General features: G+C 50.5%; 1 protein-coding gene across 2 annotated transcripts; it reads right to left on the bottom strand.

Moving 5' to 3' along the window:
• Positions 1-1,850: 1,850 nt before the first annotated feature.
• On the bottom strand, positions 1,851-10,894 carry LOC140898063 (zinc finger protein RFP). 2 transcript variants are annotated; one of them, XM_073311521.2, is made up of 7 exons: positions 10,434-10,894; positions 8,734-8,829; positions 7,993-8,223; positions 7,644-7,666; positions 6,176-6,291; positions 3,898-3,957; positions 1,851-2,537 (listed from the first exon to the last, which is right to left on the bottom strand). In XM_073311521.2, the coding sequence occupies exons 1-7, from the start codon at positions 10,848-10,850 to the stop codon at positions 2,023-2,025; spliced, it is 1,458 nt and encodes a 485-aa protein (XP_073167622.1). In that variant the 5' UTR covers positions 10,851-10,894; the 3' UTR covers positions 1,851-2,022. The 2 variants fall into 2 exon arrangements, with proteins under 2 accessions (XP_073167622.1, XP_078704664.1); XM_078848538.1 differs by lacking the exon at positions 8,734-8,829.
• Between the last annotated feature and the right edge of the window lie 15,004 nt (positions 10,895-25,898).

Genomic DNA, 25,898 nt, shown 5'->3' with positions numbered 1-25,898 from the left:
CCAACAGGATTCGTAACACAACCCATGAGCAAAAAACCCACCCCAAGCAAATTGGGGCATGCCCTTTCCCTTTGGTTCTTGAGTCCAGCAACCCCGAATCACCCAAAGTCCCAAAAGTCCAATGACCCAAAAGTCTCTGTCCCTGGTCAGGACAGCCCCAGAGTTCAAAAGTTTATCTGCAGAGCTTTACCTCCCAACCTGGGTGGAGATGGGGAGGGAAGAGAGGTAAGGGGTACCTTACATGATCTGAAGCTGATAGCCCCACAGCTCCATAGGCCTTCGCTCCGCCCCACCAGCTGCCCCACAAACTGCTCCACCAGCCTGTCCACAAAGCACTCCAGCCGTCCCCAAACTGCTCCACAATATATCTTCAGGCTCCCCCACTACTTAACACAACACTCAGTGATTTCAGCTCTTAGTCAGTTCAGCTCTTTGGTGAATTCGGCTTGTAGTAGGAGAACCTCAGTGCTGGTGCACCATTAGCACAAAGTGAGCTCAGCAGCCTGTAACTAGACTCCTAATGGAATCAAAATCAGCTGATATTCCACAGTAGAGAAAGAAAAAAGTGCAATTAACATGTAAGGCCCTCACCAAGAGGCCCATGCTACCAAATATTAATACTTGTCCCCAGCCTCACTCACTTCACAAAGTTTTGGAACCCATGACCCTTGCCTAGCGAGTGCTACCAAGTTGATGGTGAGTCCTTCCATCATAACAAAAGGCCAAGTACAGTTCCAAGCACAGTTCCCATAATCAGGGTAATAACAATTTATTCTTCCTGCCCCAATAACAGAGACACTGGGGATCCCACGGCAGCCAAAGTGACCATTTGGGCAGCTATGGCCTCATTCTAGGCGGGGTGGGTGTGCCTATGCAAATGAGATCGGCCCCTGAAGTTCTTTTCCACAACTTACCACACCTCACCACCAGATGTCAGGGTGGAGCTCATCCTGACACTGCTTACACTAAAGGTGGTAAGTAAACGGAGCTGAGAAGGAGCCTTAATAACCACAGCATGGCAAGCAGTTCCCCAGCTACTGAGAACAGCTTTCTTAATGGCACTAAAATAGCACCAATGACCAGGAATTAATACAGGGAATTAATGAGTTACTGTCTCACTTTCAGTAACATGTCATAAATCTCTCTGTTCCCTTTCCTTTCATACTCTCCTTTTCTCTTCCTTTTTCTAACCCTCACTTCTGATCCCAGTTTATTTTCCTGTGTTTCTCCAACTCTCCTCCCCCCCCCGTTACAGATCAGCCCCCATGGCTGATCCATTCCACCCCCTCCACCCCCAATTTTATCCCTTCCCCTCTTGCTGCCCCCAGGCTGGTTCTCCTGGGAGTTTCCTGTCACTCTTCTCATTTATATTTTCCACCATTTCTCCTGGACTCTCCCTTTATTCTTGTTTTATTTTCATTCACATTTGCCTTCTTGCTTCTTCTAATTCCCTCTGGTTAAATCTGCCCTGTCCCTGCCTCCCCCAGTGCTGCCAACCTCAGGAGCTCAAAAAAATCTTGAGACTGACCAAATGATGATGTTTTTAAGGTTATATAATACTTTCTCCATCAATCTGCACCTCCTACCCATCCCCTCCACCAGTTGTTTTGAAGTGACTTGGGCCCCTGCGGCAGGAGCTCTGGCTGAGAGACCCCATGAGATCCAATCCCACAGATCTGCACAAACCGCTCCCTGCTGCTGCTTCTCCCCAGCCCCCCAAACCCTGATTGATTATTGCTGGTTCCTGCCCAGCCCCCGTCTCTGCCTGTCCGCAGCCCGGCTGTTAGTTTTGCCCCCTGCCCAGCCCCCACCTCTGCCCCTCAGGGCCCCTCTGCCCCTCCTGCAGCCCCAGGGGTTCCTTCCCCTCCCCGTCCTGTGCCTGGGGCTGCAGAGAGGAAGGGGAAGGAGCTTCCAGAGGTCATAAGATAAGGGTTGGGTAGATGGGAGTCCTCCAAGGTCATAGACACTGGGGTCCGTGAGGCTAGAGAGGCTGATTTCTGGTTCCCCCCTCTGCTGTGGGGCTCAGGGGCACAGTCGGAGCCAGGATCCCCCCCACACCTGGAGCCAGGGGTGGATTCTCTCCCCAGGGACGGAGCCCGGCGGGAAAGTGAAGATCGGGGCCTCGTCAGCAGCATCGATAAATGTCACCTGCCCCCGGTCACAGTCCAGACAAACCCAGATCCTGCTGGGGGCCCGGCTCAGGGGCAGGGGGGTCTCAGGGGAGGTGAGAGCCCGGAACTGATCCCCACACCGCTCCACAGCCCAGATCCCCCCCTTTGGGCTATGGCTGATCCATCCCTTCCTCCCCACAGACTCTCTGGCCACCCCCACAGCCCAGCATCGCCCACCCCCGATCTCCACCTCCCAGCAATGTCTCCCTGCTGTGAATCCCTCACAGCCCAGCACCCAGGGCTCAGTGTCAAATCTCTCAGGGTTGTTGGGCAGTCGCTGCTGCGTGTCTCCCCATCTCACACTTTTCCGACCCTCAGACAGGACAAGGCTGGGATTAGCCGTGTCTGGATCCAGAGTCACATTCTCTGGGGAGAGAGAATCAGAGCATTAGGGGCAGAGCTTGGCCCTGGGGGAGGCTGGGGCCATTTCTCACACTCCCCAGCAGCCCTGTTCTGCCTGGGACAGGCCTGGATCGCAGGGAGCTGCTTCTGTTCTGGGCACCTGAGATTGAGCAGGGATGTCACTGCACTTCCTAAGTCTCTGTAAGGAGACCCACTTCATTAATTCCCATTTGCGTGCGAAAGCATCAGCTCCCAGCTACCCCTGTTGATTCTGCTCCATTCCCAGCAGGAGAGACACACCAAGAAAGGTTTTTGTGGGGAGGGAGCAGAGGAAGCAGGTACAGGTTTGAAGACCAGAGGAAATCTTCCTCCTCTAATGCAGTCTCCACTCCCAGGGCTGGGAACAGAGAGGAAGATGCAGCACTGGGGAAGAGCTGATTAACACTAGAGAGTAGGAGGTGGCATTGGGTGGGGTAGCTCCATCCCCAAACCAGAGAGAAGGGAGGAGCTGGCAGCATCAGAGGGAAAGGATCACCCCAATCCAGGAAGCAGCTCCAATGGGAGAGCCCAGCCCTGCCCAGAGGAAAGGCAGGATGTTGGAGAAGATCAATGGGGAGACTCCCTCCACCGGGGTAAAGCAGAGGGATGTGTCAGTCCTCAGGGCATTGAGCTCTGTTCGGGTGCTGCTCAGGGAGAGTGTTTCTGTTCATTAGCATGGGCATGAACTCAGCACTCGGGTTGGTGTCAGGATTATTTGTGTGATGTCAGCTTGGGATCTCCCCAGGTGTTCCGGCACCTTGGCAGAAGTTGGGGAGGGGGGTACGAGGTCGCAACACCTGTGGCCCTCCCCTCTCCCTGGCCCAGCCCCACTCTTCATCTTCTCACCGAGGCCCTGCCCCTGGCCAGGCTGGAGCCTTGGCCACTCTGGAGAGCCCCTGACCCTCCACCTTCCCATGTCCACTCTCCGGCGTGCACCACCCAGGGCGGGGGAGGGTCCGGGGGGAAGAGGAGCAGGGGTGGGGCCACTGAGAGGGAGAAGCACCAGGAAGAAGCTGCACTACACAGGGCGCAGTTGATCAGCCGCCCCTCCATGAAGCACAGCCAACGCTGCGATGCTCCACGCCTGCCCAAGGCTTGCAGTGTGGGGGGCCAACACGGCCCCCTGCCCCCAAACTATGCCCATGTTAAAAAGAGGGTGAGCTTGGCCCCCTGGCCCCCCATGTTCCAGTGCCCCTGGATCTCCTCACTGTGAGTAGGTTATTTTTAGGGCTGTGTGCGCCACAGCCACTGGTGATTTGGTTGGTAACTTTCGTTACAATCTCAGGAAGATGTTTTCACTGGAATTTTCTCCTAATTTAAAGACAGTCTCGAGCTGCAAACTCACCCTGTCTGTGTGCTCCTAGGGATTCCCCAATTTGTGTCTCCAGTGCAGACGGCAGAGTGTCTGGCGGGGGAAAGGAGAAAAGAGACGAGATTTCAGACTTTCGTATTTATAACAGTGTCCCCACTCTGAACGCATAGAACTGAGTTTTCATCATGACAGAGAAACAGATCGAGAGGCCCAGAGACACACTCAGGCATTTCATAGAAACTAACTGAAACCTTCTGTTTCCTTTCTCATTCAGCCATCTCTCAGCAATGGAACCAACGTCCTTTCAGCCTCACAACCATCCCAGGACACACAATCTGAAAGAGAGATTTACTTTTCCCCTCCTCATCCCCTCCCACCCTTCCAACTCCAGTTGGTTTGTCTCATTCACTCACAGCCTTTTGTCATAACCTAGATCCAGATCATACAAAGACTTTGGCAGAAAAGTAACTTTACCCACTTTGGTCCCTTTGGCCAGGGTCAGGCAGCATCATGTTGTGTGACGGACACTTGACAAAATTACCAGAGTTAGTGGCGGACATTGGCGGGGGGTTATGCCATTCAGTCATCATTCAACCCGTAAAATAACACACAATTTTCCACACTGAAAAAAACATAACCTAGCTCGTTAATAAATAATAAACAATAATAATAGTAATAAATTCAACTCAGGGGAGTGTTTTTGAATGTCCCTCTCTGCCGCAGTCAATATTGTTTTTGTGGGATGGGGGCATTGAAATAAATATTTCTCCTAAAACCATATTTCAGTGCATTGTTGTCTCTAGTCTTTTATTTTTCTCGTTTAAATAATATGTCTGATGGGAGGATGAGTGTCTCTGTGTGTGTGTGTCCCACCTCTACACCGCTTACCCCATGTCTCTCCCCTGTCTGTGTCCCTTACATGGGAGATCCCCCATCATGTCACAGGATGTGGGAAGCAGAGGAGGGGGGTCTCTCAGTGGAGCAGGGTTTCCCATCACCACACTGTGACCAGGGCACCCCTCTCCAGGCAGGAGGGATCCCAGGGTTGATGGGAACGTCCTCTGTCTCCTGACCAGGACAAAGGGTAAAGCTCTGGCTGTGGATCTCTTGTGAGCAGGGGCCAGGGTAGAAGAAATTCTTCTGTGGGGGCGGGGGGGAACTCAACCCTGGTGGCTCCCAGAAGTGGCATCCCACAGTCCCTCATCCCCGCTGCTCCTGGGAAGCTAGGCTGAGGGGGGGGGGGTCTGTGCAGCTGTGGGAGGGGTAGCAATGACGGGCTGGAGCTTGTCTGAGGGGAGCTGTGCATCCAGCCACAGAGAAGTTAGCAAAGTCCAATACCCGCTGTGTGGAGACAAGGGGGAAAGTGGCGTGTGCATAATCAGTGGTGATAAACCAATCAGAGAAAAGAACAATAACACAAAAATAACTTGAACAAAAAAAGCCCTGCCAATGATGTGTTCATGCATGTGTAGTGTGTGACCTATATAAGGTACTTTGTATTCATACCACTCAAAGGTGATTGGAAAAGAACTAGTAAATATGCAGTTTGGATGTGTATAATATTCCAGAGATTGTAAGACGTAATTAGAGCTTCCTAGGAGAAATCCCCCGTGACCCACTTTTGCCCCAGGAGAAGGGAACTGACCAGCACTTCTTTCTATATGCGATGGCTAGTAGCAAATATCCCAATGGCTGGTGATGGGGCATGAGTCGGGGAGGGCTCCGAGTTACAGAGAAATCTTTCCCAGGTGTCTGGCTTTTGGGTCTTGCTGAAATGCTCAGTGTCCAACTGACCACCATATTTGGGATAGGGAAGGAATTTTCCACCAAATCAAATTGCCAGAGACTCTGGGGTTTATTTTTGCCTTCCTCTGCCGTATGGGGCACGTATCATTTACCGATGTTCAACTAGAAGAAATGGTGGATTCTCTGTAATTTGAAGTCTTTACATCATTATATGAGGGCTTCAGTAATTCAGCCAGAGTTTACGGGTAAATTGCAGAAGTGGGTGGGGAGGTTCTGTGGCCTGCAATGTGCAGGAGGTCAGAGTAGATGGATCATGATGGTCCCTTCTGACCTTAAAGTCGATGAGTCATTTCTTACTTTGTAACTGTAATCGAAAAGCATGTTTCTGGTGCAAACAAAGGTTTGAATTAATCAACCTGTGTGTCTTGGATCCAAACGTCTGGCCTTCTCACCCAAAAATTAAATAGAAGCATCATCTAAGTGTGAACCAATTGACCAGCACCATTCTCTTCCCACAGTCTCAGAGGCTCTTCCCAATTTCCATTCCTAGATCCCTTCTGGGTACCTTTGAACTTCCTCAGAGTCTTCATTAGCACAATAGTTTTCTGGGAGAAATCGCTGATTTGCTCTTCCAGTTCCAGAGAAATCTCCTCTGGCTGCTGGAACTTCCCCTTCTCACACCTGGAGAGAAACAATTTCACATGATTATATTTCATTGTGTGACTCATGATAAGTTCTGGCTAGTGAGTCGCTGCTCTAATATGCCTGGAGTTCAAATTCCTCGACTTCTCCCAGCCTCAGAGTAGGTGCAACACAGCCCATGGCCGTACAACCTTCCCTTCTCAGGACTCCTTAATATTCTTCAACTCTGGTCTGGTGAGATCAGCTCTGGGAACAAAAGGGGAATTGAGTCTCCATGGCCAATTCACTCTTTGGCCTCCATGCTCTGAGAGACAGGAGGTTCCTATGTAAAGTGACAGGTTTCAGAGTAACAGCCGTGTTAGTCTGTATTCGCAAAAAGAAAAGGAGGACTTGTGGCACCTTAGAGACTAACCAATTTATTAGAGCATGAGCTTTCGTGAGCTACAGCTCACTTCCTCAGATGCATATTGTGGAAACTGCAGCAGGCTTTATATATACACAGAGAATATGAAACAATACCTATTCCCACCCCACTGTCCTGCTGGTAATAGCTTATCTAAAGTGATTTCCAGCACAAATCCAGGTTTTCTCACCCTCCACCCCCCCACACAAATTCACTCTCTGCAGGAAATAGCCCAGCTTGATTGTCATGCACATTGTGTAAAGAGTTGTCACTTTGGATGGGCTATCACCAGCAGGAGAGTGAATTTGTGTGGGGGGGTGGAGGGTGAGAAAACCTGGATTTGTGCTGGAAATCACTTTAGATAAGCTATTACCAGCAGGACAGTGGGGTGGGAATAGGTATTGTTTCATATTCTCTGTGTATATATAAAGCCTGCTGCAGTTTCCACGATATGCATCTGAGGAAGTGAGCTGTAGCTCACGAAAGCTCATGCTCTAATAAATTGGTTAGTCTCTAAGGTGCCACAAGTCCTCCTTTTCTTTATGTAAAGTGCTGTAGAAATCTGTCCACTAGGAACTAAACTGAGACACCAACTCCCCTGTCCCCAGCTCATTCCACACAGGTCTCCAAACTGTCCTTAGGCTGGGAAAGACTCAGGTGGGAAAGACTCTTGACCACTGCTGCCTTGGGCTGAATAGTAACCAGGGCCCCAGTAGTGACAGGCCCATATTCAATCCCCACAATCCTGAGGCAGCCACTACCCCAGGGATGTGACATCTCGAGGAAACACTTGAGGTCAGTCTTTCCCACTGAATAGAGAATTACAGAGTCTTCTGTACCAGGATGAGAACCTCAGGATTAAGTTTATCTGAGAGATTTGTATCCAAAATCCCCATACATGTTGCTGTGGAGATGCAGTGCTAACATCATCTCCATGCTCTTCCCCAGCATTGCCAAGTATGTGTGGGAGTGAGAGAGAGCCACGTACCTACTCAAGGTGCTTCTGACATCCTAGAGGGGAGAGAGAGGAGAGAGAGATTAAAAAAAATTTCATACCACCTGACACACATTTGGGATTCCAGGAAAGGGATTTTGCAAATGCAGGGAAAATCAGCCCTGCCCTGGCCCCGGGGCCATGGTTTCACTGAGCTAATGGGGCTTTTCCAGCTCTAATATTAATGTGTCTGTGAGTCTGCAAAGAACAATAGTCATTCACATTTCAGCAATGCACACATTGAGTTACACTGAGATCTCTGACTGCTGGACCCCGGTGCCTGTACTTCAGGAGCTGTCCTGTCCCTGTGTTGGGATTTGGGATGTTTCTAGCTCAGTCTCACCTGCAGGAATTCACTTGCTGGCTTCTGACACTTCCCCTCTATCTCACTGATCAGCTCACTGAGACGGGAAATCCCCTCTGAGAGTTTGGTGATATTTTCATTCTGTATCTTCACAATCTCCTTGTCCAGCTTTTCCAGCTGGGCCAGCAGGAGTCGCTCTTGTTCTTCCAGGAGCTGCCGCAGTTGCTGAAATTGAGACACAATCTTCTGCCTCTCGGTTTCTGTCTGTTTCTAGAGGAAATAAGGAAAGGGCTGGTCAGGAACATGGATGGAGCCTGATGACCTTTCATATAGTCTTACAAGAGAGAGTTTCTTTACAATCTCTAACACATCTGTGTAGAGACCAGGCCATGAGCCGACAGGCCTAGTGCTCAGAGCTGCAGTCAGAAGTCAGGAACTACAGCCGAAATCAGAGCTGAAGTCAAAGTCAGGATCTCAACAAGGGTTGGGGCTACAATCGAGCTCAGAAGTCATGCCAAAGGCTGAGCCAGAATCAGTGTCTGGAGTCACACTGGGGATCAGGACTGGAGTCGGAATCAGGCAGCCATGCGAAGGGTCAAGCCAAAGTCAGACAGCAGTACTGCGGGTCACACACACACATTTGTGATACGCACATCTACACACACACACACAGAGTATCCCATGATCATGGAGAAACACACACAAGGCCACAGAGAAATCTACCAATAAACATCCCTCCCAGCTCAATGTCCCAGCAGGCGAAGAACAACAGGCACTGACCAGATACTCCCGGCTTCTCTCCTCTCCAGTCACTTTCAATCCCAGCAGCTTTTCTCTCTCTTCCCTCAGAGTCTTCAGATGGGCTTGTATTTTTTCCTGACAAACAGAAACGATTTTGTGGGTTTATTTTCAGGGTTGAAGGGGGTGGATGAGGTGTTTTTCCACCCAAAATTCTACACAACAGTCAGTCTTCCTGGATTGACTAGATGGGTAAGGCAATATCTTCTGCTGGCCCAGCTCCTGTTGGTAAAAGAGCTTCACACAACTCAGCTCTGGGGAACACACTCTTTCCCAGGCCTGAAGAAGGGCCCTGTGTAAGCTTGAAAGCTTCTCGTTCACCACAGAAGCTGCCATGAGCAGATATTACTTCACCTACCTTATATACCTTATAGTCTCATAGCCCGGGACCAACACAGTTACAACAATATTGTGTACAACAGTGGGTCTTTCTAGAGGTAGGACATCAGAGACACAAAGGAAATGAAACCTTATTTATGGAAATTGGGCGGGTTTTGTACTCAGATGGTTTGAAGTTATTATATCCACTTTCTCCATTGAGTTGACTCAGTGGAAAACTGGTGTCCCATGATGGTGAATCTATAAAGCTGTTTTTGAGAAGATTTAACAAACAGTGATACCAATCCCAGAAACCACCGGGGGCAGTCATATCGGGGGCAGCCATATTGACTTTCAGCCCTGTACCTCGGGGGGTGGGACAGCACTGATCTAAGGACTAGGGAAAACCCCATTAGATGTGTTGATTTGTGTTAGGAACAGCTGGGGTTTGCCCTAGTGCTGTTCTAGCCCCTTTCCCTGGCAATGGCCTCTGGGTAGCTACCCCAAAGTCCCTAGCAAAGACCCAGAAGCGGTGGATTCTGGCAGATTTCAAAGGGCTGCCTGGTGGGACGAACGGAACCACGTTGGCTGGTCCTTGCCCATGAACACAGGAGAACAGGTCAGAGTGGCACTGGTCCGCACGGCCCAGGGGTTAGTTTTGCTGATGATAAGTCTGATCCCAGTGGCATGTGGCATGGACTTGCACTGACTGGAGCCCTTGTGGGTGTGGACTGAAGGTGCTCGGGGTCCCACACCGTGTTCAGCCCAGTGATCTGCTCTAGTGCAGGCCGGCAGCATCTGAGTTTAACCCTCAAGGAGCAGCACAGGAGTTCAGAATCCCAGTGGAAACCTCCTCTCCCTGCCGGGCCTTAGACCTGTATCAAGGAGTCTTTTCCTCCTACTGTCTGGACTTCATCACTGTTCAGTGCTGCTGAAAGGGGAAGAGTAGCTAGTGGTTAGGGCACTGAACTGGGCCTTGGAAAACCAGGTTTTTATATCCAGCTCTGCCATTGATCTGCTGAGTCACCTTGGACAAGTCACTTCCCCTCACTGTGCCTCAGTTTCCCCTCCCACCCTTTGTCTGTCTTGTCCACTTAGACTGTAAATGGCTCGGGGCAGGGATTGGCCCTACCGGGTTTTGTGCAAGGCCCCACAATCGAGGTCAGATCTCATCCGGGGTCTCTAGGGGATGCAAATAACAATAAACACTGTGATACAACCAGTAATACCAGCCACAGCTTGTAACTCCCCCAATCAGCTTTCATGCAATGAAGGCTACACACAGCTGAATGACAGGGTTACACCATTAACCTGTAATTAACATCCAAAGTTATTACCCATTAGACTGGACAGCAACTCCCTACCTTGTACTCCTGGGCAGCTTCCTGTATGGGAACCACCGTGTGAGCGCGGTGAGCCCGGGATCTGTCACACACCACACAGATGGGGGTTTGATCCTCTTCACAGAACAGTTTCAGAGTCTCCTGGTGTTCCCCACACACCCCACCCCCTCCTGCTCCCTTTGCTGCCTGGAAACTCAGCCGTTTGGCGATTTCTACGACATTTGCCAGCTGCCTGTTGGGCCTGAGGTTTCTCTGTTGCACAGTTTCTCTGCACTGAGGGCAGGAGGCAGCTGTGTCGGGTCCCTCCCAGCACTGGGCAATGCAGGCTCGGCAGAAATTGTGCCCACACTCCAGAGTGACAGGGTCTGTGAAATACTCCAGACAGATGGGACATGTCGCTTCCTCCTGGAGACTTTCCACGGGGCTCTCTGCAGCCATGGCTCCCTCTGGGCAGTGGGACAGGGTAAGTTACAGTTTCCTGAGTTCACACTATGCCCCACCTGCAGCAGCAACTGGGTGTTTCCTTGCCTGAAAGTGACTCCTGCTGTTTGCTGAGCAGGAAGGACCCAACCAATTTCACCCCTGGAGGCTTTCGTGAAAAATGTATCAATTCTGGGGGGATCAGACAATATTTTGGTCAGGCCAGAACTAATTAATGACACGAGACACTGAGATTCAAAAAGTTGAAGCTTTAAAACTGTTAAAATTGTCTGTGAGGAGCTAAATCTCCTCCCTCCCCCAGCAGCTCCCCCAGGGCAATGACCCAGAGCCTCCCCCACCACCACAGGGACCGAGGCTGAGAGTCCATCTGCTGGCGGCTCAGGGGCCTGTGGAATGTGCTGGGATCTCAGCCTGGGCCCTAGGGGGCAGGTGACCCTGTAACACAACCATGCCCAGCAAGGCCTGCTCCCATTTTCTCCCAGTTTGTGAGTCCCAGCAGAGAGACCAGGGACTGCAGGGAGACCAAGCTCCTGTCCCCCAGGTGAGGGCTGGGGCCCAGTGGCCGAGGGCAGCCGGTGTGAGGGGAGCTCGCACTAGGGGCCTGCAGGGTACGTGGTGTGGGATAAACAGAGACCTCTCAGGCCACTTGCCCATTGCGGCTGCAGCAGGGGATGTGGGGACAGACGGAGGAGGCCTGGGGCAGTCCGGGAAGCCGCCATCGGGGACACGGCGACGGAACTCAGCTGTGGCGGGGAAGCCGTGCTGTGCAGAGATGCTGCTGCGGATGCAGCTGGTTACCCGGGTCCAGCGCCACAGCAGGTTAACAACGTGGTTACTAGACGTTGCAGCTCAGCGGAGTGAAGTGCTGCCCTTTTGCTGGTCTCCGCGTGGCTTGAGATTTGCAGGCATCCCTCAAACACCTTTCCCCTGCTGCTGTCTCAGGTACCCGGGTCTTCACTCAGCATTGCAGAGCAGAGCAGATTCAGTGCTTTGATACAGGGTTACGGAAAGGAAAGAGACTGGTATGGTACATATCGTACCTGTAATTTCTTTCCCCTGGCTGTCAGATGTACCGTGTGCAGCTGGCTACTTAGAGACATTCAATCAGACAGCTGGGGTGGCCTTTTTGTGCTCTGCCCCTTTCTCAGTAAATGGTGAGTGTAGCTTTACCCACTCCAGTCCCTTTGGCATCACTGGGACACTGAGACCTTTCAAGATCGGGACACTGAATCGTAAGCTCTTTGGATCTGCTCAGAGCTCAGCACCATGCGGCCCTTGTCCTCCATAGACTATAAAGCGAAGAGACACACAGGCATTGTATAGATGGGGAAACTGAGGCAGGGAGAGGGTTGGTTCAATAGGCCCCCTATTCAGTGGCTACAAGGGCCAATGCAGACCTTAGGAGCAGCTAGGCAAGTCCTGAGCTCCAGCCAGAGCTGCATCCCTGGTTTAATGGTCCTAAGGGGTTTTGCCACAGTGCAGAGTACAAGAGGTGCAGCTTCACCCTGGCCACACCCCTCTGTCCCTTTCCACCCCTTCCTCCTCCAGCCTGTCCATGCCCCAACCCCACTCCCTCCCGCCCCTCCCAGGAGCACTCCCTGTGCTGGTAGCTGCTGGGGAGGAGACACAAACAGCCACGCTCGCCGGCACAGGAGCCAGAGCACAACGATGGGCTCGGTCCAAACGTCAAGAATGTCTTTTGATTTAAGGTCCAAATTTGGGGACTGAGCTATGTGCTGAGGGGCTGGTTCTCCAAGGGGCTGGGCACCGGCAGCACCCACTGACTCCGGCTGCAGCTGCGAATGCGGGTGGAACATGAGCCCTGAAGTCCTGTGTTTCGAGGAGAGAAACCCAGACACCCCAAAATCAGGCCACTGCTGTAAATTTAGGCCTCACCAACTTGTCCATTAACAGCAGGGCATGGGCTAAGTCTCACTGTAAGTCACTGTTTATACTTGGTCACTGCTTGGTCCCATGATTGGAAACAACAGAGGGGCTGACCCCAGGGGTGCTCCGGAGCTCAAACACCCACGGAAAAAATACAGGGGCAGCTCAGCACCCACCAGCCCCAGCTGTTCTGTGGGGCTGCCAATGAGCTGTTTGGTGGCTAGGGGAGGTGCCTGGAGGAGGGCGGAGAGCAGCGAGCTGCAGATTGGCTTTGGCTTTGATGGAGGGCTTGGAGCAGGGGCGGGAAGAGGCAGCCAGAGGGCAAGGCCTTAGGGGAGGAGGCGGAGTGGGTCAGAAGAGGCGGAGCTAGGGCAGGGCCTCAGGGGAGGGGCATGGTGGGGGCATGGCCTCAGGGCAGAGCGGGGGTAGAGCACCCCCAGGGAAAAATACAAGTCAGCCTCTATGCTCCCACTGCCTGCCGGGGGTGGGGGGCATTATTTGAACCAGAGTCCCCCACTTCTCAGGAGAGTGCGCTAACCACTAAGCCGGTGTTTTGCAAACTGGAGGGTATCTTGGGAACCCTTCGTCAAGTGGCCTCCAATTTGGCCCCCAGCCTGACCCTGCTCCTCCGCAGGGCACACCAAATGTCCAGGCAAACCAAGGGACTTTGTGGATCTCAGTGCACTTACAATAGTCAAGTTTTAAAGAGAAAGCTCGTCTCATCCATAACTCTAGATATCGCTTTGGTGCACTACAATAAGGAAGGTGATGTGACAGGATCCCCACATCCTCCTCCAGCCATGGGGTGTGCAGCTAAGCAGGTGTCTACCTCTGTGCAGGGAGGCCTTAGCACTTGCCCCTGTCACTGGCATCTCCCATTGGCTAGTTTAGGTGGCTTCCCCACTACAGTGCTGGCTTTTCTGGATCACAGTCTAAGGGTGAGTTTACACTACATCTCTGGGAGAGGCAGTTGTTAGATCGACAGAAGAATTCTTCCCTTGACCTATCTGCGTCTACATCAGGGGTTAGATCGGTCTAACTACGTCACACAGGGTGTGAAAGTTTTCACAGCGCTGAGCACAGCACCTAGGCCAACCTAAGTGGTAGGTAAAGACCAGGCCTCAGGAAGAATAAGGGTATGTCTACACTACAGTCGCTAGAGCTAGAGCGGTGTCGCTGAAGGGCCATAGTGTAGATGCATCCTGCATCGATGGAAGTGGTTTTTCCATCATTGTAGTTAATCCCCCTTTCTGAGAGGCCGTCGCCAGGTCACCGGCAGAATTCCATTGTCTGCACCGGGGGTTAGGTCCATCTCGCTGTGGCACTCAGGGCACAATGCTTCACAGCCCTGGGTGACTTCACTACGTTGATCTAAAAAGAAAAGGAGGACTTGTGGCACCTTAGAGACTAACCAATTTATTTGAGCAAAAGCTTTCGTGAGCTACAGCTCACTTCATCGGATGCATTCAGTGGAAAATACAGTGGGGAGATTTATATACACAGAGAACATGAAAAAATGGGTGTTACCATACACACTGTAAGGAGAGTGATCACTTAAGATGAGCTATTACCAGCAGGAGAGCGGGGGGAGGGCGGGGGTAGAAAACCTTTTGTGGTGATTATCAAGGTGGGCCATTTCCAGCAGTTGACAAGAACGTCAGAGGAACAGTGGGGGCTGGGGGGTGGGGGAAATAAACATGGGGAAATAGTTTTACTTTGTGTAATGACCCATCCACTCCCAGTCTCTATTCAAGCCTAAGTTAATTGTATCCAGTTTGCAAATTAATTCCAATTCAGCAGTCTCTCGTTGGAGTCTGTTTTTGAAGTCTTTTTGTAGTAATATTGCGACTTTTAGGTCTGTAATCGAATGACCAGAGAGATTGAAGTGTTCTCCGACTGGTTTATGAATGTTATAATTCTTGACATCTGATTTGTGTCCATTTACGTAGAGACTGTCCAGTTTGACCAATGTACATGGCAGAGGGGCATTGCTGGCACATGATGGCATATATCACATTGGTAGATGTGCAGGTGAACGAGCCTCTGATAGTGTGGCTGATGTGATTAGGCCCTGTGATGGTGTCCCCTGAATAGATATGTGGGCACAGTTGGCAACGGGCTTTGTTGCCAGGATAGGTTCCTGGGTTAGTGGTTCTGTTGTGTGGTGTGTGGTTGCTGGTGAGTGTTTGCTTCAGGTTGGGGGCTGTCTGTAAGCAAGGACTTGCCTGTCTCCCAAGATTTGTGAGAGTGATGGGTCGTCCTTCAGGATAGGTTGTAGATCCTTGATGATGCGTTGGAGAGGTTTTAGTTGGGGGCTGAAGGTGATGGCTAGTGGCGTTCTGTTATTTTCTTTGTTGGGCCTGTCCTGTAGTAGGTGACTTCTGGGTACTCTTCTGGCTCTGTCAATTTGTTTCTTCACTTCAGCAGGTGGGTATTGTAGTTGTAAGAATGATTGATAGAGATCTTGTAGGTGTTTGTCTCTGTCTGAGGGTTTGGAGCAAATGCGGTTGTATCGTAGAGCTTGGCTGTAGACAATGGATCCTGTGGTGTGATCTGGGTGAAAGCTGGAGGCATGTAGGTAGGAATAGCGGTCAGTAGGTTTCCAGTATAGGGTGGTGTTTATGTGACCATTGCTAATTAGCACCGTAGTGTCCAGGAAGTGGATCTCTTGTGTGGACTGGTCCAGGCTGAGGTTGATGGTGGGATGGAAATTGTTGAAATCATGGTGGAATTCCTCAAGTGCTTCTTTTCCATGGGTCCAGATGATGAAGATGTCATCAATGTAGCACAAGTAGAGTAGGGGCATGAAGGGACGAGAGCTGAGGAAGCGTTGTTCTAAGTCAGCCATAAAAATGTTGCCATACTGTGGGGCCATGGGGATACCCATAGCAGTGCCGCTGATTTGAAGGTATACATTGTCCGCAAATGTGAAATAGTTATGGGTGAGGACAAAGTCACAAAGTTCAGCCACCAGGTTTGCCGTGACATTATTGGGGATACTGTTCCTGATGGTTGATCTAAGCGTTGTATAGAGCAGGCCATAGTGGGATTTCCCTGGAGCTAGCAGGAAACACAGGGGCTGAGGGATTGCTTGGTGTGTGTGCGGTAGAAAGTCAAAAGAAGCAGTCGTGAGTGTGAATCTGGCAGAAAACAGAGAGAGGGCTTGCTTCAGGGACAGGGAGCCCTGGAAAGGCAGACGTGCATTTCCGAGTTAGGAAACTGCCGGCTGCTGTTTGTTTCTATCCTGTTCAGGGCACAGGAATTTGTGGACATTGTTAATTATAAAGAAATACCTGACTCCTATATTCAATTTCTCCTGCCAATGGAAGAACCTAGGGGGTCCCAAACGCTGGCTAACGGCTCAGGTCAAAGGAGCGATGGTGCAACCCGGGTCAGAATCTAGACCTGTGGCGGCAAATGCGTTGGTGGGAAACATTTGCAGGGAGCTCTAGCAGCAAAGAGTCTGTGCAGAGGGGCAGATTGCTGCTCATTGTGGACTTGAGCATGTCCAACTGTGTGTGCTGAGCAGTCCCTGTTGTCCCTGCTCTCCAAGCTGACACGCCTCTCCCCAGGGTCAGACAAAACCCAAACATGGGTCCCTGGCTCGTATTTCCCCCCAGCAGAACCACAGTGATGATGAGTTCAGTATTGGTCCAAGGAGAATGACTGGAAGAGACTGGGGCAGCTGGAATGGGGCAGGGGCAGGGCTGGATGAACACAGGGGCTTTAGGGTCTGCAGCCCAGGACCACAGACTAAGGGGCCCCCTACAAAAAGATCTCCGGCCAGCCAAAAGTCCAGATCTTTTGTGGGGCCCACTTAGGCCTGGGCCCCAGGCTGTGGCCACTAAAGCCCCTGTGTTCTGGCCCCTGCCTGGGGAGGCGGGGCTGGTTCTGCACGCTGCATGGGGGCGTTGCCTGTAGGCAAGCGCAGGGCAGTGAGTGGAGCCGCCTGGCCCCCCCTTCCCAAGGCTCCAGCCAGGGATGTCTGGGTTGTGCTGGCAGCTTCAGAGTCAACCAGGGAGGAGCAGCGCGGGGCCAGGGCAGGCAAGTTGCCTGCCAGTCCTGCTGTGCCACCAAACAGGAGCTGCCCTAGGCACGTGCCCCGCACTCCAACCCCTGCCCCAGCCCTAGCCCTGAGCCCCCTCCCACACCCTAACTCCCTCCCAGACCACTGCAAGCATGGAGCCCGTACAGCTGTACACTGCTGTTGTGGGCATTGCAAACACCTCACACATTATCCTGCAGCATGTGCAGAGCCGAGCCAGGAGCCACTGGCGTGAGGAAGAACATGAGGAGGCCACGCACACAGACGTGCTGGAAGCCATGTGTAAGGATGCTGGCTTTGGTGGGACACAACTGAGAGTATTAATTCAGGGCAAATTGCTTAGAGCAGGGCAGTTACAGCCCAAGGCTGTTTTTTTTTTTTGCACACCAAGGCAAACCAAACCAGCCAAACAGAGAAGACTTTGGTTTTACCTCACTGGTTAACCACAAGTCATACAAGGCACAATTCCCTAAGACACTCCTGTCACGGAGTCCCTGGGCGATGCTCTGGAACTGCTCCCCATGAAGCCAGTCAGGACTCTGGGGCAGTCGCCTTTCTGTGAGCAGCCTGTCTTCAGGACACACAGCTCACACTGCTTCCACCTCCCTGGGTCTGACCTCGGAGCATTCAGCATCCTCTGCCCCTCCATGCGCTTCCCCCAGCGAGTCCGCTCGGGCAGGGCTCCTGGGGAAGCCAGAGGGTCCTGCCTCCCAACTTCGCAGTCAGACGTGACTCTCAGCCATCCAGTAAAACAGAGGTTTATTAGATGACAGGTACATGGTCTAAAACAGAGCTTGCAGGTGCAGAGAACAGGACCCCTCAGCTGGGTCCATTTTGGGGGGCAGTGAGCCAGACAACCACGTCTGCCCTTCACTCCATGTCCCAGCCAGCCCCAAACTGAAACTCCCTCCAGCCCCTCCTCCTCTGGGCCTTGTTCCTTTCCCAGGCCAGGAGGTCACCTGATTCCTTTGTTCTCCAACCCTTTAGCTCTCACCTTGCAGGGGGGAAGGGCCCAGGCCATCAGTTGCCAGGAAACAGGGTGTCGGCCATTCTCTGTGTCCAGACTCCTGCACACACATGCCCTCTAGGGCTCTGCAATGATCATACACCCTTATCGCACCACCTAGATACTTAGGAACTTCATAGGGGAAACTGAGGCACCCCCACACTATTCAGAGGAAATATTAAGAACAGTCCCACTTCGTCACAACTCCCATTTCCCAGTATCACCACCAGTGCCACTCGTTATGGGGATGAATGGTTATGAAAACCAATACCCCAGTAAAAGAAAAAAGGTTCTCTCGATCCCAAAGGACCAAGCCCCAGACCCAGGAACATATACAAGTCAGCTCTTACCCACGAATCATGCTGTTGCCAATCCTTTAGAATCTAAAATCTAAAGGTTTATTCATAAAAGGAAAAAAGATATAGTTGACAGCTAGAATTGGTTAAATGGAATCAATTCCATACAGTAATGGCAAAGTTCTTGGTTCAGGCTTGTAGCAGTTGTAGAATAAACTGCAGGTTCAAATCAAGTCTCTGGAGTGCATCCACAGCTGGGATGGGTCATTCAGTCCTTTGTTCAGAGCTTCACTTTGTAACAAAGTCCCTCCAGAGCTCAGAAGCAGGACTGAAGACAAGATGGAGGAGATGCAGAAGCTTTTATAGGCTCTTGCCATGTGGAAGGACATCCCTCCGTTCCTACTGTGGAAATCACAGCAGCAAGATGGAGTCTGGAGTCACATGGGCAAGCCACATGTCCATGCATGACTCAGTTTTTTTAGAAGCCAATGCCATTGTTTACATGTTAGTTTGAATATTCCCAGGAAAGCTAGATGTGGATTGGTGTCTCCCAAAGTCCATTGTCAGTTCAGTGTTTCTTGACTGGGCACTTATTAAGAATAGTCCTTTCTCAAGAAGCTGACCAAATGCTTTACAGAGGCTACTTAGAATCAAAACACACTGAGATACAAGTGTGTAGCCAATATTCATGACTTCAACAACAAAAATGATACACACATACAGACAGCATAATCATAATCAGCAAATCATAACCTCTTTATAGACACCTCACACAACAACCTTTGTACAATATTTGTTGCAAATATATAACAGTGGTTGCAACAATGATCTATATGCTTCCAGTTTATGTCAATAGCTTCACACCATGGAATGTAGCAATTGGCATATGCTGGTGGCATTTAGGCATGTTGACACAGTGGAATGCCGATTCTAGTACTGAGAAACAAGCACAGTCTGGTGGGACCATATAGTTATGCAGGTATGGGATGATGACCAGTGGATTCAAAACTTTCACATGCGTAAGGTCACTTTCATGGAACTTTGCAAATTGCTTTCACCCACCCTGAAGTGCAGCAATACCAAAAGGAGACCTGCTTTGACAGTAAAGAAGCGAGTGGCGATAGCCCTTTGGAAGCTTGTAACACCAGACAGTCAGGAATCAATTCGGAGTGGGTGAATCTACTGAGGGGGCTGCTGTGATCCAAGTAGCCAGGGTAGCCAGGGCAATCAATACCCTTCTGCTAAGAAGGATAGTGACTCTGGAAAATGTGCAGGACATAGTGGATGGCTTTGACTCAGTGGGGTTCCCTAACTGTGGTGTGACGATAGATGGAATGCATATCCCTATCTTGGCACCAGACCACCTTGCCAAAGAGTCCATAAACCACAAGGGGTACTTCGCAATGGTGTTGCAGGCAGTGGTGGATCACAAGGGCCGTTTCATCAACATCAATGTGGGATGGTCGGGAAAGGTGTATGACGCATGCATCTTTAGAAACTCCAGTCTCTTCGGAAAGCTGGAAGAAGGAACTTTCTCCCAGACTGGAAAATTACCATTGGTGACACTGACATGCCAAGAGTTATCCTTGGAGGCCCAGCCTACCCCTTGCTCCCATACACAGGCAGCCTGGACAGCAGTAAGGAGCAGTTCAACTATAGGCTGAGCAAGTGCAGAATGGTGGTAGAATGTGCCTTTGGACATTTGAAAGCTCGCTGGCGCTGTTTGCTGACTAGGTTAGACCTTAGCGTAATGCTGTGTGGTCCATAATATCTGTGAGAGTAAGGAGGAGACGTTTATGGTGGGGTGGGAGGTTGAGGCAAAAAGCCTGATGTTTGATTTTGAGCAGCCAGACACCAGGGCGGTTAGAAGAGCACAGCCGGGCGTGCTGTGCATCAGAGAGCTTTGAAAACCAGTTTCATGACTGGCCAGGCTATGGTGTGACAGTTGTGTGTGTTTCTCCTTGATGCAAACCTGCCCCCGTTGTTGATTTTAATTCCCTGTAGGCCAACCACCCTCCCCACTTCAAAATAAAGAAACTATTGTTTTGTAACCATGTTGTCTTTCTTTATTAATTAAAAAAAAGTGAGATAACGGACAAGGTAGCCCGGGTGGGATGGGGTGGGATGCGGGCCATCCTCTGGAGTGCAGTTCCCAGAGCTTCCCCCCTGCCCACATTCTTGGGAGTCTGTGTGAGGAGGATATGGAACTTGGAGAGGAGGGCATGCCGTTCTACAATGCATTTAGCGGGAGTCTGTGCTCTTCTTGGCTTTCCTGCATCTCCAACAGATGCTTCATCATGTCTGTTTATTCTCCCAAAAGATGCTTTATCATGTCTGTTTGCTCCCCCGTTAGTCTCAGCATCACGTCCTGCCTCCGCTCTTCGTGCTCACTTAATGTTTTCCTGGCCTCTGCCACTGAATGCCTCCATGCTTTAAGCTGTGCCCTATCAGTGTGGGAGGACTACATGAGCTCGGAAAACATGTCATCGCGATTGGGTTTTTTTCGCCTTCTAATCTGCGATAACCTCATGGACGGAGATGATAGGGGGAGCCTAGAAACATTTGCACATGGGGGGAGATAAAATGGGAGTGTAAAATTGAAGATGATACATTTCTGAGAACAAAAGAGAGACTCTTTCACAGTGAATCAAGCAATTCACAGCAGACAGCACATATGCTTTAGGTACTAGGTCACATTTTGCCTTTTATATTGAGTACCCGCCGGTATGGTGACACATCACAAACAACTGGGCAACAGAATTTGGTTTCCAGACGGCCATGGTAAGCCTTTTGGTACGTGGGGTTGGCTTCTTACGCCTTCATAATATGTGGGAATGGTTTCAAACTCCAGCGCCCTCCTTTCCCAGAGCAAGCAATGGGTTGGGTTTCATATTTAAAAGGAGGGGCTGAGGTTTTTGGGTGGATGTGCAGTATACACCTTCCCGCACCCCACCGCGTGGCTATTCTCCGGGATGATCCCTTTTAGCCAAGTGCAAACAGCCCAGCATGAATGGGGTCCTTTTACTGTTCCCTTACAAAAATTCCCCTATTTCAACCAGGTGACCATGAATGATATCACTCTCCTGAGGCTAACACAGAAAAATATAGACTGAATGTTGCTTTTGCATGCAAAACCCAGGACCATTTGCTGCCATGCTTTGTGCTGCAATGATTCCAGACTACTTGCTACTGGCTTGGCATGTTAAAGTGTCCTACTGTGGAGGACGAAATAAGGCAGCCCTCCCCAGAAACCTTCTGCAAAGGCTTTCAGAGTACCTCCAGGAGAGCTTCATGGAGATGTCCCTGGAGGATTCCTGCTCCATCCCCAGACATGTGAACAGACTTTTCTAGTAGCTGTACTGGCCACAAATACATCCCAATTCTTCAGGGCAAATCATACATTAAACACTATTGCTTTTAAACCCTGTACTGTCATTACAAATGTGCACTCACAAGAGCAGCCTTCTCTAGCTTCAGGGTCGGGGATCCCGCCTTGGGAGGGTATTGGCTCCAGGATGATGAAAAGGTCCTGGCTGCCGGGGAGAACGGATTCACTGCTTGCCTGCTGTGCATTCTCCTCCTCCTCCTCCTCTTCCTCATACACAAAATTCTCCTCCCTGTTGCGTGAGACTCCCCCCTTGCAGGTGTCCACGGACAATGGTGGGGTAGTGGTAGGGTCTCCCCCTAGAATGCCATGCAGCTGATCATAGAAGCAGCATGTATGGGGCTCTGACCTGGACTGACCATTTGCCTCCCTTCTCTTTTGGTCAGCTTGCCTGAGCTCCTTAACTTTCACACGGCACTGCTGTGTGTCCCTGTTGTAGACTCTCTCCATCATGTCCTGTGAGATTTTGGCAAATATATTAGCATTTCTTCTTTTCCATCGGAGTTTGGCCTGCACAGATTCTTCTTCCCATACAGCAATCAGATCCAGTGTCTCTCGTTCGGTCCATGCTGGAGCTCGTTTGCGATTCTGGGGGGGCTTCATGGTCACCTGTGCTGCTGAGTGCTGCTGAGTTGGCCACGCTGACCAAACAGGACATGAAATTCCAAAGTTCCCGGGGCTTCTCCTGTCTGCCTGGCTAGTGCATCGGAGTTCAAAGTGCTGTCCAGAGCGGTCACACTGGAGCACTCTGGGATAGCTCCCGGAGGCCAATACCATCGATTTGTGTCTGCACTACCCCAAATTCGACACAGCAAGGTCAATTTTAGCACTACTCCCCTCGCTGAGGAGGAGAACAGAAGTCGATTCATGAGCCCTTTAGGTCGACAGAACGCGGTTGGTTGTGTAGACGCAGCCATTTTAAAATTGACCTCACGTGGCTAACTTCAACCTAACCCCGTAGTGTAGACCAGGCCTCAGAGTCTCTCTGGTTCTGGTTCCCTCCCTGACGGCAACCTGAGTTCTCCGGCTGCTTCCACAACATTCCTGAGCTGTCTGTTCGGCCGGAGGTTCCTCTGGGGAAAGGTCTCTCTGCACTGAGGGCAGGAGACATGTGTAGCGAATCCCCCCCAGCACTGGGTGATGCAGGTGTGACAATGGCGTCGCCTGGGAGCCAGCTGAGGTCACTCTATTAGGGTGAACTGCAAACAGAACGGGGCAGACAAACCCCACAAGCTGAATATTGGTGAATATTCCAATACTTAGATTTACCAAACACAAACCAGCTTCTCTATTACCTCACTGCTTACTCAGAAGTCCAAACAACACAGTTCCCTTAAAGTGCCCAGTCTCCGGCCTCCATCCAGGTACACATGTCTGATATGATGATGATTACTGAACATCTGATTTCATCATATAAAAGAAAAGGTTCTTCTGATCGGAAGATTTCTTCTGTATCTGGCTGATGAATCTTGCCCATATGCTCAGGGTTTAGCTGATCGCCATATTTGGGGTCGGGAAGGAATTTTCCTCCAGGGCAGATTGGAAGGCCCTGGAGGTTTTTCGCCTTCCTCTGTAGCATGGGGCACGGGTCACTTGCTGGAGGATTCTCTGCTCCTTGAGGTCTTCAAACTACAATTTGAGGACTTCAATAGCACAGATATAGGTGTGAGGTCTTTTTTAGGAGTGGTGGGTGAAATTCTGTGGCCTGCGTTGTGCAGGAGGTCGGACTAGATGATCATAATGGTCCCTTCTGACCTAAATATCTATGAATCTATGATCCCAAACAACCAGCCACATACCCAGGTCAACATATAACTTAGACTTTACCCAAAATACATGCGGACAGCCAATCCTAATTAACTAAACTAAAATTGATTAAAAAAGAAGAGAGAGGGAGGATTGCTTAAAAGATCAATATACATAGAGACTTTAGTTTAATTCTTGAGGCTCAGATACGTAGAGTTGTTTAGCTTTGTAGATGCAGATAGCTCTGGACTGATCTGAAAAGAACTATTCAGTCAATGTCCATTATGGGGCACCAGGAATCCTGGGATCTCATTCTTTGTGGCTTGCAGCTTTCCCCATGAGCATCCAAGCAGAGATGAAATAAAACAGAATCAGGTCCTCCGACTTTTATATATTTCCAGAAGCCTCTTGACCATTCAGTCCCTGGTGAACAATATCCCTTTAATGTGACCTTCTGTTTTCCAAATATTCTGGCAATTCGCTATGCAGCTTAGCACAAGGTAACTTGTCCATTAAACAGTTCATATTCAGTTTACCACAATCTTTAAAGAGACATATAGACAATACTATTTCAATCAAGTGTCATCCTAACTGTTAATATTCCCTTTTGATCTTGAATCAATGCTAGAGTAACAGATAAAAATTGTTTGTTTACATCTCAAGACCTGAGCAAACACCTCCCATTCTAATGCTCTAACAATGCAGATTTGAATGGGAGAGCCAAACTATTATTTACACAGCTTCCTAACAAGCCTTTAAAGGTCAACCATGGATCATGACAGCCTACGGATTAATTAACCCTTTCTGGCCATGTGACACATTTTTATGAGATATTATAATCATATAATGTCACAGCAGGCTTAGCAGAAATTGTGATCACAGTCTAGAGACACCAGATCTTTAAAATAGTCCAAGCAGATGGGACAGGTCAGTTCATCCTGGAGTGTTTTTGCTGGATTCACAGCAACCATGGCTTCTAGTTCAGGAAAAAGACAAGAGAGGAATTTAGTTTCACTTCCTTCTTCTCAGAAATGGACTGATTGAATATCATTCGGCGTTTCCTTTCTGGGTGTGGTCTCATGTTATTTCTTTTTCCGTGGACTGTAAAGAGCCTTTGAATGAAGTGTGATGAGTCCAAATTGACACTAACTCCTCCGGAACATCTGCAAGGCCCCAAACTCTGGACTAGTCACTCAGGTCAAGAAGGGGTAACAAGCAACTGGGGGTTTCACTGCCTGACATAAGGATCTGATGGAGCAGCCTGGCAAGGAGGGGGAGGATCACAGCTGCTGACTCCTATGTCTGTTCCTTACCTGGCCATTAGGCTCTTTCAGACCCATGTCTCTCTGGTGGCTGGGGAACCCACTGGTGTGTGTGTGTGTGGAGCTGTTACAGTTATAAAGGGTTGAATATTTAGCATAAGCTGCGGCAGCCTGTGCTTTTAGCTCTAGGGGTCCCTGGTTCAGTGCTGGGAGTGCTGGCCAAGAGAGCAGCTGTCACACGTGTTCTGGGCCTGGTGGCTACTGCTTCTGTTTCCCTGCACAGTCTCCCCAGCTCTCGGGGACTCCTGGTTCTTTGCAGATGGCAGCGGGCGTGAGAGGAGCTGACACTGGGGCTCCTGCGCTGCACAGGGGATGGGATAACCAGAGATCTCCTGTCTCCGAGGCTCTCAGGCCCCTTTCCAGTCTGGCTGCAGAAGGGGATCTGGGGACAGACAGAGGGGGCCTGGGAGAGTCTGGGGAGCAGCCAACTGGGACCAGAAATGGAAATCCAGCTGTGGTGATAAGGGAGCATTTACCAAACATGTGACTGATTACAGGGGTTGCCGTACAGCTATTTAATGCATTACACTGGGGAATTTATAAGATTTTGCAGCTGGATGGTGTCAGCTGAATTTACTTCCTTTAAAGGGAAGGCTGGCACTGCTCTTTCCCCAGGACTTGTTTGTGGCAGAGTGGATCTGAGATCAGGATCAAGAGGGAATCTGGGGAGTGGCCTTCTGCAACCAGAACAGGAGCTGCAGCTGCGATGGGAAAGGCGAGCTGGGCAGAGATGCTGCTGGCGAAGCCACTGGATTCTTCATGAGCAACTGGGTAAAATGTTGTTACAGATCCTGACACCTATTTGTGATGAGATACATTGTTACCCTTGAGTAAGACAAATTGGCTACATGGTTGTAAACTTGCTTCTAGCCAGCCTTGCTGCTTCTGGGCACCCAGATGCTGTCAGCTCTGGTGGATGGACTCAGGCACAGGGTCTCACTGATGCTGGGGTTTTATTTTGGTTTTTTTTTTTGCAGGTGAACATATTGCCTGCGAATTGCAGTCATTAGTCAGACACATGTGACCTGCAGTGATTTTTGGCCAACAGAAGTGGCCTCCCGGAGCTGTGAGGGGGAGGCTGGAGGGATGGATCCTTCAGCCTCTGTCACTTGCAGCCGACTGTGCTCATGAGCATCCCCAGACTGCTTAGTGGAGGTTCTCCAATAACAGTTCCCAGAGACGCCGTCTTTCTAATTTTCCTGGGGGTGCTTGACCCCTGCTCTGCCCCCACTCCACACCTTCCCCCAAGGCCTCACTCCCTCCCCACCTCTTCCCAGGCCTGCTCTGCCCCACCTCTTCCCGCCCCCCTGACATGCAGAAATCCTCTGCCTGGCTGCCTCAAACTCTGCAGGCGCCTG

Source organism: Lepidochelys kempii, chromosome 14 (assembly GCF_965140285.1).
Source record: "Lepidochelys kempii isolate rLepKem1 chromosome 14, rLepKem1.hap1, whole genome shotgun sequence".
Classification (NCBI taxonomy): Eukaryota; Metazoa; Chordata; order Testudines; family Cheloniidae; genus Lepidochelys; species Lepidochelys kempii.
This window is presented reverse-complemented; position numbering and strand designations above follow the sequence as displayed.